The sequence below is a fragment of the Canis lupus genome, chromosome 4 (genome assembly GCF_003254725.2).
Source record: "Canis lupus dingo isolate Sandy chromosome 4, ASM325472v2, whole genome shotgun sequence".
Lineage (NCBI taxonomy): Eukaryota > Metazoa > Chordata > Mammalia > Carnivora > Canidae > Canis > Canis lupus.
In genome coordinates, this window is record NC_064246.1 from 32999107 (window position 1) to 33016305 (window position 17199).

At 35.9% G+C, this 17199-nt stretch overlaps 1 protein-coding gene across 11 annotated transcripts in view; it reads left to right on the forward strand.

Moving 5' to 3' along the window:
* The window catches only part of CCSER2 (coiled-coil serine rich protein 2), a 189695-nt gene that overhangs the window by 81199 nt on the left and 91297 nt on the right, over positions 1–17199 (forward strand). For all 11 annotated transcript variants that reach the window (XR_007410184.1, XR_003131035.3, XM_025435088.3 and 8 more), the window contains one exon: positions 13900–13990. Coding sequence is in view for 9 of the 11 variants with exons in the window: in XM_025435088.3 (XP_025290873.1) it covers positions 13900–13990 (91 nt within the window). In the remaining 2 variants the exon portion in view is untranslated. The remainder of the gene's footprint in view (positions 1–13899; positions 13991–17199) is intronic.

Here is a 17199-nt window from a genome sequence, read left to right on the forward strand (position 1 = left end):
AGGATTATTTTGTGAAGAACATGTATCTTGGAGGAGAAAATGCCCTATGCACATGAAAATGTGTATTCTGCTTTTATAGGGTAAATTATTTTGTGTGTATACATATATATGTATGTTTATATAATTGAATTTTTATATATAACATGTAACATATATAAAAGTTATATATTTATAATAATTTGTATAAATATGTTGTATATATTTAAATATTATATATCTGTGTCTATACCTATATGTATACTTATCTTTCAGGTCCAGTTGGTTTATAGTATTGTTCAAGTTCTCTAGTTCCTTAACAATCTTCTGTCCAGATATTCTCTTCATTATTGAAAATGTATTATTGACATTTAAAGATATTATTGTAAAACCCTATTTCTCCCTTCAAATTTGTCAATCTTTGCTTTATATATTTTGCTCTGTTGATTGCTTCATACATGTCTGTAATTATACTTTCTTGATTAATTGATCTATTACCAATATAGAATATCTTTTTTTGTTTCTTGTAGTGATTCTTGACTTACAGTATTTTATCTGATATTAATGTAGCCACTCCAGCTGTCTTCTGGTTCCTGTTTGCATGTAACATATTTTTCATCCTTTTACTTTTTTTTCTCCTTGTCTATTTTTTTATAATAAATTTATTTTTTATTGGTGTTCAATTTACCAACATACAGAATAACACCCAGTGCTCATCCCGTCAAGTGCCCCGCTCCGTGCCCGTCACCCATTCACCCCCACCCCCCGCCCTCCTCCCCTTCCACCACCCCTAGTTCGTTTCCCAGAGTTAGGAGTCTTTATGTTCTATCTCCCTTTCTGATATTTCCCACACATTTCTTCTCCCTTCCCTTCTATTCCCTTTCACTATTATTTATATTCCCCAAATGAATGAGAACATACACTGTTTGTCCTTCTCCGATTGACTTACTTCACTCAGCATAATACCCTCCAGTTCCATCCAGGTTGAAGCAAATGGTGGGTATTTTTCGTTTCTAATGGCTGAGGAATATTCCATTGTATACATAAACCACATCTTCTTTATCCATTCATCTTTCGATGGACACCGAAGCTCCTTCCACAGTTTGGCTATTGTGGACATTGCTGCTATAAACATCGGGGTGCAGGTGTCTCGGCGTTTCATTGTATCTGAATCTTTGGGGTAAATCCCCAACAGTGCAATTGCTGGGTTGTAGGGCAGGTCTATTTTTAACTCGTTGAGGAACCTCCAGTTTTCCAGAGTGGCTGCTGCACCATTTCACATTCCCACCAACAGTGTAAGAGGGTTCCCTTTTCTCCGCATCCTCTCCAACATTTGTGGCTTCCTGCCTTGTTAATTTTCCCCATTCTTGGGGATCCCTGGGTGGCGCAGCGGTTTGGCGCCTGCCTTTGGCCCGGGGCACGATCCTGGAGACCCGGGATCGAATCCCACGTCAGGCTCCCGGTGCATGGGGCCTGCTTCTCCCTCTGCCTGTGTCTCTGCCTCTCTCTCTCTCTCTCTGTGTGACTACCATAAATTAAAAAAAAAAAATTTTTTTCCCCCATTCTCACTGGTGTGAGGTGATATCTCATTGTGGTTTTGATTGTATTTCCCTGATGGCAAGTGATGTAGAGCATTTTCTCATGTGCATGTTGGCCATGTCTATGTCTTCCTCTGTGAGATTTCTGTTCATGTCTTTTGCCCATTTCATGATTGGATTGTTTGTTTCTTTGCTGTTGAGTTTAATAAGTTCTTTATAGATCTTGGAAACTAGCCCTTTATCTGATACGTCATTTGCAAATCTCTTCTCCCATTCTGTAGGTTGTCTTTGAGTTTTGTTGACTGTATCCTTTGCTGTGCAAAAGCTTCTTATCTTGATGAAGTCCCAATAGTTCATTTTTGCTTTTGTTTCTTTTGCCTTCCTGGATGTATCTTGCAAGAATTTACTGTGGCTGAGTTCAAAAAGAGAGTTAGAACAAATTATTTTAAGATTTGTGTGGAATCAGAAAAGACCCTGAATAGCCAGGGGAATTTTAAAAAAGAAAACCGTATCTGAGGGCATCACAGTGCCAGATTTCAGGTTGTACTACAAAGCTGTGGTCATCAAGACAGTGTGGTACTGGCACAAAAACAGACACATAGATCAATGGAACAGAATAGAGAACCCAGAAGTGGACCCTGAACTTTATGGGCAACTAATATTCAATAAAGGAGGAAAGACTATCCATTGGAAGAAAGACAGTCTCTTCAATAAATGGTGCTGGGAAAATTGGACATCCACATGCAGAAGAATGAAACTAGACCACTCTCTTTCACCAAACACAAAGATAAACTCAAAATGGATGAAAGATCTAAATGTGAGACAAGATTCCTTCATCCTTTTACCTTTAACCTATATGTGTCTTTAGATACAATGTGAGTCTAAGGTGACTATATTGACTATAGAGTTGGAATTTAAAAAAAAATTTTTAACCACACTGATAGTCTCTGTGTGGTTTAAACTATTTGGAGTATTTAATCCATTTACATTTACAGTTGTCACAGATAAAGAATGATTTTGTTATTTCATTTTGCTATTTTATTTCTGCATGTCTTGTACTTTTGCTTATTTTCCTCAATTGCTACTTTTTTGAGTTTAATTGATTTTTTTGCAATATATCATTTTAATTCTCTTCTAATTTTAAAAATTTTATCTAAAATATTTTTTGTGTTACTTAGGAATTAAGATGAAAATCCTCAATTTATGACAATGTAGTTTGAATTGATACAAACTTAACTTCAGTAGTATATAAAAACTCTGCTCCTATACAATTTTGTTCCCCTTTTCTTCATGTTATTGTCACAGATTATATCATAATACATTGTATACCCATTAACATTTAATTCTTGTTTTATGTATTTGTCCCTTAGCAATCTTTGTAAGGCAAGCCTACTAGTTACAAATTTTGCTTTTTGTTTTTACTTTGTGAATAACGTGTTCACTGTTTTTTTTTTTTTTTTTTTTTTTAATGTGTAATCTCGTAATTTCTCCTTCATTTTTGAAGGATAGGTTTCCTGGATAGAGAACTCTTAGTTTTCTTTCAGCACTTTGAAAATGCCATTCCATAGGCTTTTGGCTTCCATGCTTTGTGATAAGAACTTGGTTCTTAATCTTACTGTGGATCCCTTGCACATAGTGCATTGCTTTCCTCTTGGTGCTTTACATCTTTTCACTTTATCTTTGCCTTTTGACAATTCAATTGCAATATGTATTGATGTGCTGTCTGCATTTATTCTTTTTGTAATTCAGTTTGCTTATTTAATATCTAAATTCCTGTCTTTTTTCATTTGAGAAGTTTTTGGCTATTATTTTTTCAGATATTCTTTATGCCTGTTTTTTCATTCTCTTCTCTTTCTGAAGTTCTTATCATGCATATTTTGAAGTGCCTCTACTGTGTCTTTGGAAATCTCTTAGGCTTTAAAATTTTTTTTTTCATTTGAATTCAATTTAGTTAACATCTAGTATATTACTAGTTTTTGGGGTGGAATTTAGTGATTCATCAGTTACATATAACACTCAGTCCTCATTACATCAAGTGCCCTCCTTTAATGTCCATCACCCAATTACTGCATTCTCCCACCCTCCTCCCCTCCAGAAGCCCTCAGTTTGTTTCCTGTAGTTAAGAGTCTTTTATGATTTGCCTCCCTCTCTGTTTTCATCTTATTTTATTTTTCCTTCCCTTCCCCTATGTTCCCTTTCCCTTCCCTCCCCCTACATTTTGTTTCCTAAGTTCCACATATAAGTGAAATCATACAGTATTTGTCTTTCTCTGACTTATTTCACTTAGCACAATAACCTCTCATTCCATCCCTGTCATTGCAAATGGCAAAATTTCATTCTTTTTGAAGGCTAATATTTCATTGTATATATGATGTATATATATGATGTATATATAATGTAAATATGTGTATAGATAATGTGTATATATTATATATGTGTGTGTGTGTATATATATATATATGTATATATATATATATATATATGCCATAACTTTTTTATCCATTCATCTGTTGATGGACATGTGGGCTCTTTCCATATTTTGGCTATTGTGGACATTGTTGCTTTAAACATTGTGGTGCCTGTGCCCCTTTGAATCACTATATTTGTGCCCTTTGGATAAATACCCAGTGGTGCAATTGCTGGGTCATAGGGTAGCTGTATTTTTAACTTTTTTGAGGAACCTCCATACTCATTTCCAGAGTGGCTGTACCAGTTTGCATTCCCACCAACAGGGTAAGAGGCTTCCTCTTTCTCTGCATCCTCGCCAATATCTGTCATTTCCTGACTTGTTAATTGTAGCCATTCTGATCCATATAAAGTGGTATTTCATCGTGATTTTGATCAGGCTTTTTATTTTTATTCATTTTTTTCTTTTTTCTACTTAGCCTGAATAATTGCATTGGATATATCTTCCAATCCTGCTCAAATCTGCTGTTGAAATTCTCGTGATCTTTTTTTCATGAACACTAGATCAAGATAATTTATTTGAAATGCTTATAATACCTGGCATCAAGTAGATATGCAGAAACGTAGGTTTACATACGTATAATTGCATAATGGTTCTTTCTTAATTTTTTTTTAATATTTTATTTTAATTTTTTTATTTATCTATGATAGTCATACAGAGAGAGAGAGAGAGAGAGAGAGGCAGAGACACAGGCAGAGGGAGAAGCAGGCTCCATGCACTGGGAGCCCGACGTGGGATTCGATCCCGGGTCTCCAGGATCGCGCCCTGGGCCAAAGGCAGGCGCCAAACCGCTGCGCCACCCAGGGATCCTGGTTCTTTCTTAATTTTTTAATTGTGACAAAAAATTACATAAAATTTATAATTTCAGCTATTTTGAAGTATAGCTCAGTAGCATTAACTATATTCATATTGTTGTGCTACAGACCTCTAGAACTCTTTTTTATCTTGCATAATTAAAACTCTATATCCATTGATCAAGAAGTTCTCCTTTTCCCCCCAGTCTCTGGTAACCACCATTTTACTTTCTGTGTCTATGAGTTTAACTATTCTAGTTACTTCATATATGTGAAATCATGCAGCATTGTCATTTTGTGACTGTCTTGTTTCACTTAGCATAGTGTCCTTAAGGTTCATCCATGTTGTTGCATGTAATAAGGTTTCCTTCTTTTTAAAAGAGAATAATATTCCATTATATGTATATACACCACAATTATCCATTCATCTTTTGATGGACATTTGGATTGTTTCCACCTCTTGACTATTGTGAATAAAACTGCAGTGAATGTGGGTGATCTCTCTTTGAGATCCTGCTTTCAGTTATTGTGAATATAAACCCGGGAGTTTCAGTGAATATTTCATTTGTTGTACCTTAATTCCAGAATTTTTTTTTAATTCCCTCTTCACTGATGTTCTGTACTTGGGTAGATCTTCTTTACCTATGGTTTTCTTGAGTTCTTGAAACATATTAAAGACAGTTCTAAAGTCTTTGTCAATAGACAAAGTTCAATGTTTGGGGCTTCTTCAGTGATCATTTCTTTTTTTTTTTTTTTCTGTGAATGGATGATACTTTCTTTGCGTGACCCTAATTTTTGTTGAAAACTGGACATTTTTAATATTTTAATGTGGCAACACTGGAAATCTTATTCTTTATTCTCAGGGTTTGTTTTGTTACTTGCTGTAGGCTGTAGGTGTTTGCTTTTTAAGTAGTTTTTCTAAACTATTTTTGTGAAGTCATTCTGCTTGTCATATTTGGTCTAAGAAGTTTATGTTACTTTAGCTTGTGTTTGTTTGGTGTTTTATACAGAGATTTCCTTGAATGCCAAAGACCAAAAAAAAAAAAAAAAAAAAAAAAAGACAAAAGGAGGAGAGAAGAGTGAGAATAAGAAAGGAAGGAGGAAAAGAAAAAGAGGGTGGTAGAGAAAGAATGAAGAATTCAAAGCAGAGGAATAAAAATTTCTCAAAGTCAAAATTAAAAAAAAAAACCCTTCTCATCTTTCATCTTTGCATTTTGGCTCTGTGATGGGGTGCTCCTTCAGTGTTTAGCCTGTCTGATCATTTACAACTCTTATCTTAACCTTCCCTTACTACTTTTTTCTGAGCTTAGACATCAGCTACAGTTGAAAGCTTTGGGTCCTCTTAGGTTTTTACTGAGATGCATCCTGCCCTGGGCTTTTTTGTGGCTTTCTAAATTCCCCACAATAGAGGTATCTGGGTGGCCCAATCAGTTAAGTGTTTGACTCTTGATTTCAGCTTAGTTCATGATCTTAGGGTTGTGACATCAAGCGCTGTGTTAGACTCTGTGTTGGGTGTGGAGCCTGCTTAAGATTCTTTCTCTCTCTCTCCCTCCATCCCTCCCCTACCATGTACATGCATACACCACTTCTCTCTCTCTCTCTCTCTCTCAAAATAAAGAATAAATTCCCTATTATACATGGCACCTTTGAATTATCTAATTTTGGGAACACTCTCCCTGGCCTTTTTCTCAATCTTTCAGTATTCAATTATATATATCAACTATAATATTTTGCTCCAGGGTAATTGTGGATTGTTTGCCTCACAGTGGTTTTGAGCAATGCCCATTACATTTCCACCCTGTGTGCATTCTAAGTTAGGCAGAACAAAGACATACATTTTGTGTCAGTCATTCAGGTAATCCCAGACAAGTTAGAACAGAGAAACACAAGTTTTTGGAATAAGGTCTCCACTGAGCTCTATGAAAACAGGGACCAAGGTCCTAAACTGGGAACAAGATCTGCTGTTTTCAGATTTGCAGTCAAGCTGCAGAGAGGCATATAGGAAAGGCCAGACTCACTGATAATTGGAATGCGGAACCTTACAGCAACTCTGAGGAAGGGTTTAGAAGTTTCTTAAGAAGTTAAACATATATTTACTATGTCACCCAGCAATCCCACTCCTGGAGATGAAAGTTTATATTCACATAAAAACCTGTACATGAATGTTTATAATAGTTTTATTTATAACAGCTAAAAACTGGAAAAGCTGAAATGTTCTTCATTGAGTACATGGATACACAAACTGGTACTTCCATGTAATGGAATACCACTTAGCAATAAAAAGTAATGAATTACTTTATGTTTCGTGACTTAGGTGAATCTTAAGGGCATTCTGTTGAGTGAAAGAAGACAGTCTCAAAGAGTTACAAACTATATAATTCCATTTATATGACAATCTTGAAAGACAAAACTGTAGTAATGGAGAACAGATCATTGTTGGGGGTTATGGGTAGGAGGAAGGTGTAATTATAACTGGATAGTACAGGAGAGATTTTTCAGGTGAGGTGACAGTTCTGCCTCATAATTGTATTGGTATTTATACAAATTAATATGTGTTTTAAAATTCATAAACTGTATTCCATGAGAAAATAATGTTGTTTCATGATAATTACAGCAAGTAGTGATAGTGCTATTCATTTGTCAAAAATAAATTGGAGACTTTCTCCAGTTTATTAGTGAAGGAGGAATTCGTGGAAGGAAGAACTGGCTTACCATCTCATAGTTTGCTCTATTTGAATGGAAAAGTATTCTCAGAGGCCAAGGAAATTCTATGACGAAAAAAAAAAAAAATTCTATGACGATTCTGCTAATATGTATTCAGAGTTTTAATTCCAGTGAGGCTTATGGAAAGCCTGTAGGAGCCAGAGTGTACAGATTTAGGTTTTTGTTGTCATACTCCCAGCTAATGGTCTTATTAGATGGTCTCCCAAGTAAAATAGGTATATGTGGATATTGGCTCTCAAAAAGTGCAGGCTTGTCAGTTAGAGGAGCCTGGCAAAACAAACATGGGAACAGAAACTCTTTCCCATGTTAACCAATTTCCATGCTACATGGTTTTCTTTCTATAATGATACAGCTCCTAACCTGGGCAGATGACACATCTGTGAGCTGGTGAAGAAAAATAACAGTAGATCAATTTTTTTTCTTTCTTTGCCCAGATCCTTACTGAAAAGTCTTGATAATATCTCTGATATAACTCTGGAAACATAGACCTCCTATAAGGATGAATAGGGGAAAATCATCTAAAACAGATGTTAGAATCCAGTTTTCAACTCTGCACTGTCTCTCTTGTGAAACTCCTTATTCAACATCTTTCATATGGCATCTGTGTGGTGCTGACTTCCACACCTCAAATCTCTCTGCCAAATGCTACATTCATATATTGTCATCTCCTGAGCATGCCTTCTCTAAGATGCAGTAAGCATGTCAAAATTACCAGGTTCTAAAGTTAGATTTGGTTTTCCTTTTTTATAATTTATTTCAGTGAATAGGAATTATCCATTTGTTTCTTAAGCCAGAAACCAAGGAATTATCGATGGCTCTTTTCTTACTTCTCGGTGAGCTTTGGTTATATAGATCCTAACTACCTTGTATATTTCATAACTGCTTATTCTTCAGTTTCATTGACACTGATTAATGTCAGGCTACCATCATATATGTTGCATGGATTCTTCAATAGCCACAAAACTGTTTTATCTTTCCTACTTAAATTCATTTTGTACACAGCAGCCAAAATAATATTTCTTTAATGTAAATCTCAGTTTACCACTTGTGAAAACTCATCAGTCATACCCCTGTCATTGACATAAAATCCAGGGTCTTAATTTGGCCTAAATAGTTGTTCGTGATGTAGATCTACTTCTCTGTCTTTTCCTGTTACACTCTGTGAGTGTTGTCTTAATCATCTAGGGCTACTATAACAAAATACTGTAGACTGAGTGGCTTAAACAACAGTTATTTATTTCACAGTTTTGGAGTCTAGAAGTCCAAGATCAAGGTTTGGCAAATTCATTTCCTAGTGAAGACCCGCTTCCTGTCTTGCAAACAGCCACCTTCTCACGATATACTCACATGGCGGGAAGACAGAGAGTGTGTGCTCTGGTTTCTTTCTCTTCTTGTAAGGATGCTAATCCCATCATAGGGTTCCCACCATCATGAACCAGTCTAAAACTAATAACCTTCTGAAGACCCTATGTCCACATACCCTCGTATTGTGGGCTAGGGCTTCAATATAAGAACTTTGGGAAAATATAAACACTAAATCCATAACAGGTATTAACGAACTACTTCCAATTATTTACATTGAGCAGGTCAGCAAACTGTGTTATGTAAGTCACATCTGACCAACTACCTTGTTTTTCACCACCTAAAAAATAAGTTTTTTTTACATTTTAGGTGGTTACACTTTAAATGGTTATATAAGTACCTGTATAATACGCTGATTTTGTCTGTGGGCCTGCAAAATCTAAGTATTTACTTTTTGTCTTTGAAAAACAAATTTGGTAACATTTAGAATAGTAACATTATGCTTTTTACTTCCTTGCTCTTAGCATAGTGTTTATTCAGAAGGCATTCTCCTCTTCCATGTTCTAGAGGCCATATTTGCTTGTTCTTTAGATTTTCTCTGACTACTTGATTTTAGATTTTCTCTGACATTTCAAGACTTAGATATCCATCCATTGTGTTTTCCTAGTAATTGAGCCATTACCATATTGTGAAGGAACGGTCTGTCTGAGGGAAAACAAGTAGCCTTGGAGTGCTGTTGCCAATTTGTTAAATTAACATTTGTAAAGTAGAGCCCTGGAGTGTTGGATAGTGAACCCCAATTCAATAAAAGACCACAAGGGAAATTGAAATAGAGAAGTTTATTATTAACAGGTTCTGAAGGAAGGTAGTTGGCATGCCTGGAGGGGCCATACCAGTGCAGATAGGGAGAGTCACAGGATCTGGGGTATGTGACTTTATTAGGGTTGATGACTAGAGTGCTTTGGGATTCCTGAACTGTCTGGATTGGTCAATTCAAACCAAAAAGAGCAGGGTTTTGGTAAGCCCCACAAGGGTCTGTCTAAGGGGTGCACAAAAGGAAGACCCTGGGAGACAGGGTGATTATTGTTCACAAGGGCTGTTGAGGAAGTCATATCAGCAATTTACATTTGCTTCTGATGCTGGGGCATGCAGTCACTGGAGGGGTTGGCTTCAGTTCAAGGCCCCTGCAGATCCCTTGGCCACACAAAATGGATGCCAAGGCAGCGATATCATAGAGTAGTTTGGCTCTACTCTTGACAAAGACAGGGATTATTTTTTATGAGTATATCCCATGCCTTGCATATATAGGTTTTTATATGTGTTGAGTTACAGAGAGTGTGTCTTGCAGTTGCCACATGGAGGGACAGAGTCAACTTCCCTGTGTTTTTTTTTTTTTTTTAAAAGATTTATTTATTTATTCAGAGGAAGGGGCAGAGGGAGAAGCAGGCTCCATGCAGAGAGCCTGATGTGGGACTCGATCCCCGGTCTCCAGGATCACACATCGGGCTGCAGGAGGCACTAAACCGCTGCGCCACCGGGGCTGCCCTCCCTGTTTGTTTAGATGTCAAAACTATTGGTGCCACATATGCACTAAGAAGATATGAAAAGATTTATTACTCACATAATGAGGCTTTCTGGGAAGAGCAGGACAGGTACCCAGAGTGGAATAGTTTGAATGAAGCTAAGAGGGGCTGGTAGCTTGGTTTTTATTGTGGTTAAGGGATGTGCTAGATTGATGGGTTCCAACACTCAGGCTATATTTGTGTGGTTTGAACCCTTGCTGATACCAAGAGAGGTAGACTTTTCCAGCATGAAGTTATGCATATTATAAAAGCTTACTACAGAAAAATAAAAAGGAATATAAAAAGCATAGTACATACTATTTCACATAATGGAAAATTATAATAATCCTTTGGTTTATTACCATCCTGATGTTTAAATGTATTTTTTAGCATGGAAGATGAAGTCATACTGTATATATGCAGTCTTCTTTCCCCTCCCCCCATGCTATAGACCATTTTCCCGTGTAACCAGATAAATTTATGAAACATATGCAATGATTTATTGGTGAGTGTTAACTTGAGGCATAAATCTGGATGGTTTTCTCTCCCTGTCTTCCTCCCTGTTGTAACTACTATTAACTATGTTCTCCTTCCTTTTCCAGTGGGCTTTCTTAGGACCTTCTCAGAGTGATATCATAATCATTCCATCACTTTTTTTTTTTTTCATTCCATCACTTTAAGGCTCATTCTTTAAGACTAATTTTTTAAACCTTTCATTATAAAATGAAACCCACAGAAAACCACACAAAACAAATGTAGGGTTTAGTTAGTTATTAAAAGTTGAACATCTTTTTGATGGTGGTAGCAGTGCTGCTTTTGCTGTTTGGTGTGTCTCAGCAAGCCAAGACCTGCTCTGGATTTAGAAAGCAAGGTTCTCTATTGCCTTTGATTCTTTGCTGTGTCCTTAGTTATTAGAGCTGGCTTGGGGCACCCAGCATTTTTTGTTTCATACATACTTATACATACACAAAAGCCAAATGTTTATATAGGGGATATGATTTTTTTAGTACATAAGTCATTGCTTATTGCAGAAAATGAGAAAATACAGTTACTATTACAAAAATAGAAGAAAAGAAAGAAAAACTCCATAACCTATGTTGTGGTTTCCTTTCAGCTTTTTTCTATACATATTATACAATTTTTTTTCATGAAATGGATAATTCTGTATATGTTGTTTTATAGACCTAGTTTTTAGTTAATATCTAGGCCTTTTCAGTGGAAAAAATGTATTTTTTCACTTAAGATGAAAAACATTTTGTGTTCACACCAATACTTTGCACTTATATTCAGGAATGTAGAGTTTTTAATTTAATTTCATTGGTTTTTACATCCTTACATCCTTATTTCCGTTTTCCTAATATGAGAATCCACTTTTCAGCAAACACCAGTATAATTGTTTTCATTTATACTCATGTATGCACAACCAGAATAACACCAGTACTACCATCCATAATATAATTACTGAAAATAGTTTGAAAATTTTTCCTCACTTGAAATAATTTCTCTGAGTACAATGCCATCGACTTAATACATAATTAGACTTACTTATTTTATTTTTGACTTATAGGGATTTATCAAAGATTAGAAACAACCTAAGTCTGTTTTTTTCCCTGATTGACATCTTTCCATGTCTATATATTTTCATTATTATTTTTTAAGGAAACAGTATTCTATTGTATGACTGTGTCGTACTTTGTGTTTAGCCATTTTTCCGTTCTTGGGCATTTCTACTTTTTTGCCATCAAATAATGCTGCAATAACCATACTTTGCACATATATTTTTTTCATTTATCTATTTCTGAGGGATAATTTCTTAGAAAGGAAAATTTGTCTTTTTAAAAAAGGTTTTAGTTAAATTTTGACAAACTGTCTTCCTTAATGTTTATTAATCTAATCCCATCTGGAATATTAAAGAGTACTAGATTATTTTCAGTTGTGGTAAATCAGAATAACTGTTAGCATTTTTTCCTACATTATATTAATTAGTTGTTTATTTTATATATTGTGAATTATCTATTATGGCCTTTGGTTTTTGTTGTTGTTTTGTTTGCTTTTAGGACAGCTTCTATATTAAGGACAGCAGGTATTTTCATGATGGAAAGAGGTTCTGTGAAATAATCCCTTTATGTGTCAAAGTTAAATAATTATCCAGAGGTGTGTTTTTGTTTCTGCTTTTCCAGAAACAATTATTCCATTTGCTTTTAGACCTCAATGCATCCTGGAAGGAAGGCCAATAACACAAAATTGGAAAGCTATGTATAGAATACCCAACATAGGAAACAATTTCTAATTTTACTCATATCATCTGTAATAAATATTGTAAACATCTCCCTCTATAAGAGTTTTTCAAGTCCATAATCTCTTAGTTTAAAAATTTGTGGATTTTTTAATCTTTTTATTTATGTATACTAACAAAAGATCTTGCAGTATTGAATTGGTTCTTGGATTGGAAGGATCCATTAGTGAGCATCAGGTCAAACTGAGTTTCTGACTTTATTATTTATTGATTGATTGATTTATCGAAAAGATTTTATTTATTTATTAATGAGAGACAGAGAAAAAGAGAGGCAGAGACACAGGCAGAGGGAGAAGCAGGCTCCATGCAGGGAGCCCGACGTGGGACTCGATCCCAGGTCTCTAGGATCAGGCCCTGGGCTGAAGGCGGCGCTAAACCACTGTGCCACCCTGGCTGCCCAGTTCCTGACTTTAAACTTAGTTTTTGTTTATTTTGCTAATTAGACTTCAGAACAAGAATTTTTGAAAGCAAAACATTACTTTTCTCAGGATAGGTTGTAGCTGGCAAGGTTACAACTAGAACCCAGGAATGGCTGCTTATACCAATTTGACTAGTCCAGTCCTATTTGTCTTTTATAGAAAAAAAAAAAATTAAGGCAAATCAAGCCGAGTTAGTAGTGGTGCTGAAGGTGGTACTATAGATGGGCTTGGCACCAGAAATGAAATGGAATAATCATGTTGTTAAATGCTTTTATTATTTTACATGAGTGGTCCAATCCCTATATATAATAAAGCACAACCTCTTATACCAGATATGAATAAATTTTGGGAGGTTCTTTAGCATTTTTAATTACTCATGTTATCAAGGAAATTGGTAAAAAAAAAAAAAAGCATGGACTCAGGAGGTAGGCTTTTTGTGTTTGCATCCTACTTTTAGCTCTCTGTGCATTAATTTCAAGTAATTGTACTAGTCATTAAATCATAGGGTTATTTTGAAGATTAAATAAATGAATTAATATTAGTAAAGTACTTAGTACAGTATCTTGCAGACAGTGAGCATTTTGTAAGTTTAAAAATGAGTTAAAAATTTCTTGGTGGGAGGAAGAGTAGGAGAAGGATGTTACAAATAGTTTAACAAGTAAACTAACTGAATCTTTTTTTGTTAAAAATTTTATCTTAAAAGTTGATTTTTACAACACAAATATTGAGTAAATTAAGACTCACAGAGATGTTCTCAAAACTAATGATTAGATACATTTTTTGAAATAGGTTATAGCATTTATTACTGTTTTTGTTCACAGGATATTCTGAATAATCTTGAATCATGTGACCTTGAGGACGATGACCTTATGCTTGATGTGGATCTGCCTGAGGATGCACCTCTTGAAAATGGTAAGTGCAGACAAATTGAAACCCCAGGGAGCTATATATAGTTGGGCTGCTTGTCTATGGTTAATTTAATATTTGTTATTTACAAACTTCCTAATCTCAATGGAGGAAATCTTTTGAGACTGAGAAGCAGTCTTAAGTGATGTTAAATAGATTCATTTGCAAGCTTATTTAAACATTTAAAACCTTGGTTTTGTAGGTCTTAGATATAATTCTGTATGATCCAATTAAATTGTATATCTCTATCACAAAGTAAGTAGTAGATAGGATTTGTCCTTTTCCCCTCTGTGTGCATATACAACTTTTCTTCCTTTTGTTTATTTTGATTCTAAGAAGAAATACATTTTGAGAAACAGATATCATTTGACTTGTGAAAACAGTGCCAAGACTCGTTAAGTTGATATTTTTAAAAAATAAAATTTTAAAAATTTTTTTAATTTTTCTGAAAATTAAAAAAAAACTTTAATTCTGGGAAAATGGTGATCTTCTGAATGAATCACTCCATTTTTTTTTTTTATTCCCAAATCCAATCTGCCTTCCTCTCTGAATCCCAGTAAGTGCTGAAGTAGTGATTTAGACGGTCTGTATGTAAAAGGGGCTTAGGTACTCTTGCCTTAGTATTTGTAGGATTTTCTTTTTTTTTTTTTTTTTAATTTATTTTTTATTGGTGTTCAATTTACTAACATACAGAATAAGGACGGATCTAGAATCAGAGACTAGTTTAAAAAAGTCCCTGGGGCAAGGTTCTAGTTGAAATGGAAATCCTTCTGGAGAGAAGGCTGGCTCCAGAAGATTTGTGGATTCCCTGTCAGTCAACATTTGCCTGGTCTCTCAGGCCTCGCAGGGGTGAGAGATGAACGAACCAAAGAAGGTGATGAAGTCCTTTTTATACATGATGCTAGAAAAATGCAGGGATATTTCGGAGAGTGGAGGTGTTTGTTCTAATGCTATTGAGGGTAGTAGGAGCTCACATTTGTCACTTCTTTCCCCCCCAGTGCTGCCAGGATGCTCTGTAACAGTCTCAGAATCTCAGTGGCTTTCAAAATAAACATTTATTTTCCTTATTCATGGATCTGTAGATTAGCAATTAAGTAGGACAGCTCCAGCTGTGGAATTGAATTCAGGTCTACTCCTAGTTTCTTCTTTTGAGACCAGAATTACTTGGAGCAAGTTGCTCTCATGGCAGATGGCAGGACAATAGGTTGAGCAGAAACATGAATTTAATATCTCTTACAGTCTGACTTAGAACCAACATACTGTTCCTTCTGCCCACTTTCTGTTGGCCAAAGCAAGTTACATGGCCAAGCCTAATACCAGTAGGACTGGGAAGTGTATTCTGTTTGTAGTGAGAAACTCTGTGACAGGGGACACTGAATATATTATTCTATTAAAGGAGAGAATGAAGAGCTGAGAACATTATCTACTCTACCATAGGGGTAGAGACTGTTAAACCTTCTCGAGGTTTTGCTGTCACCTGGGGTACTTTGGTAACCAGAGCTGAGTTCCAGTCAACTGAGAAGGAAAAATCGAGCCAGCATCTGGGAAGAAGAACAGGGAGGAAAAACAACAGAACTCCCAGGATTAGAGTGGCCCAAGGAAATGATGAAAACACAAGGAAATAAAGTTGCAGCACAATGCTTTCTGGAGCTATAAAAGATTTCCCAACAGAACAGTTCAGTCGGGACGCCTGGGCGGCTCAGTAGTTGAGCGTTTGCCTTTGGCTCAGGGTGTGATCCTGGAGTTCTGGTACCGAGTCCCACATTGGGCTCCCCACATGGAGCCTGCTTCTCCTTCTGCCTATGTCTCTGCCTCTCTCTCTCTGTGTCTCTTATGAATAAATAAATAAATCTTTAAAAAAGAAAAGAAAAAAGAACAGTTCACTAGATGACAGAAACCATAGCTGGTGTTGAAATCTAAATTAGTGGCTTGGAAGATCAAGTGGAAAAATATTGTAGAACACAGAGGGAAAATATAAACCATTGACAATTATGGGGGGAAAATGAGATGATGATGATCTATAGCCATGACTCTCAGCTTAGAATGAGACCAACCTTATGGGGTTTTCTTCTTCTGAAAGATGTTTAACTTTAAAAGATGTAGTGAGCCTTTGAGGTTTCTTGCCAGCTTCAGGGTAGGGAAACAGGTCAAGGGAGAGATGGGGCAGAGCAAAATGGAGGAGCATAGAATGAGGGAAGAATAAAGGGAGAAAGGACTTTAGGCTTCAGTTGTGATTAGGAAAGATCTGAAAGACACAGTTGTTTTAATTTTCTTACTTTTTTCTTTTACCTTTATCAAGGGATCTCTCTCTCTCTCTTTTTATTTTTGGTTTTATTTATTTATTTATTTATTTATTTATTTATTTATTCATTCATTCATTCATTCATTCATTCATGGTAGACATGGGGGGAGTGCAGAGACACAGGCAGAGGGAGAAGCAGGCCCCATGCCAGGAGCCCGACGCGGGACTTGATCCTGGGACTCTAGGATCACGCCCTGGGCTAAAGGCAGGCGCTAAACCGCTGAGCCACCCAGGGATCCCTGCATTTTTTCTTATAATTTTATTTACATTTTATTTTCTGTAGCTTACTTTATCATAAGAACCACAGCATGTAGTACATATAATATGCAAAATATGTGTTAAATGACTGTATTATTGGTAAAACTTCAGTCAATGGTAGGCTATTAATGGTTAAGTTGGGGGGAGTCAAAAGTTTCACAGATTTTTGACTATGCAGGAGGTCCCATACCTCTTTCACATTGTTCAAAGGTCAGCTGTATAAAGCAGGACCCTTGAAGAGTCTTAGAGTAGTCATTTATCTGAAAATTTAGGCCCCTCTATCTCCATTTCTACCAATAGCCGTTTGTGGTCATAGCAAATGTTTGTTTCCAGTGTTTATTTGCCATTGTGCCTGTGGTTGAGCTCTTGTTTCAATACAGGTGCTTTAATTTGTAGCCTGTGTGTAGTATCAACAACCTCTCTAGTAAACACAAAAATGGCACGTCAATTTTAGGCACTCTAATTACCCACAGTTTTTAACCCCATCTCCTGGCCTATTTGCCTGGTTTATTTGCTTATTACTCTGCATATGCTGTGTTGGTGACATCCTAGTTGCATATCAGATTTTTATTATGACAGAATTTGTTTGGGAAGTGAGTAGAAGAACTTCACTTGCTTTGAATTAAATATGATCTCAGATAAAAGTAGATACAGA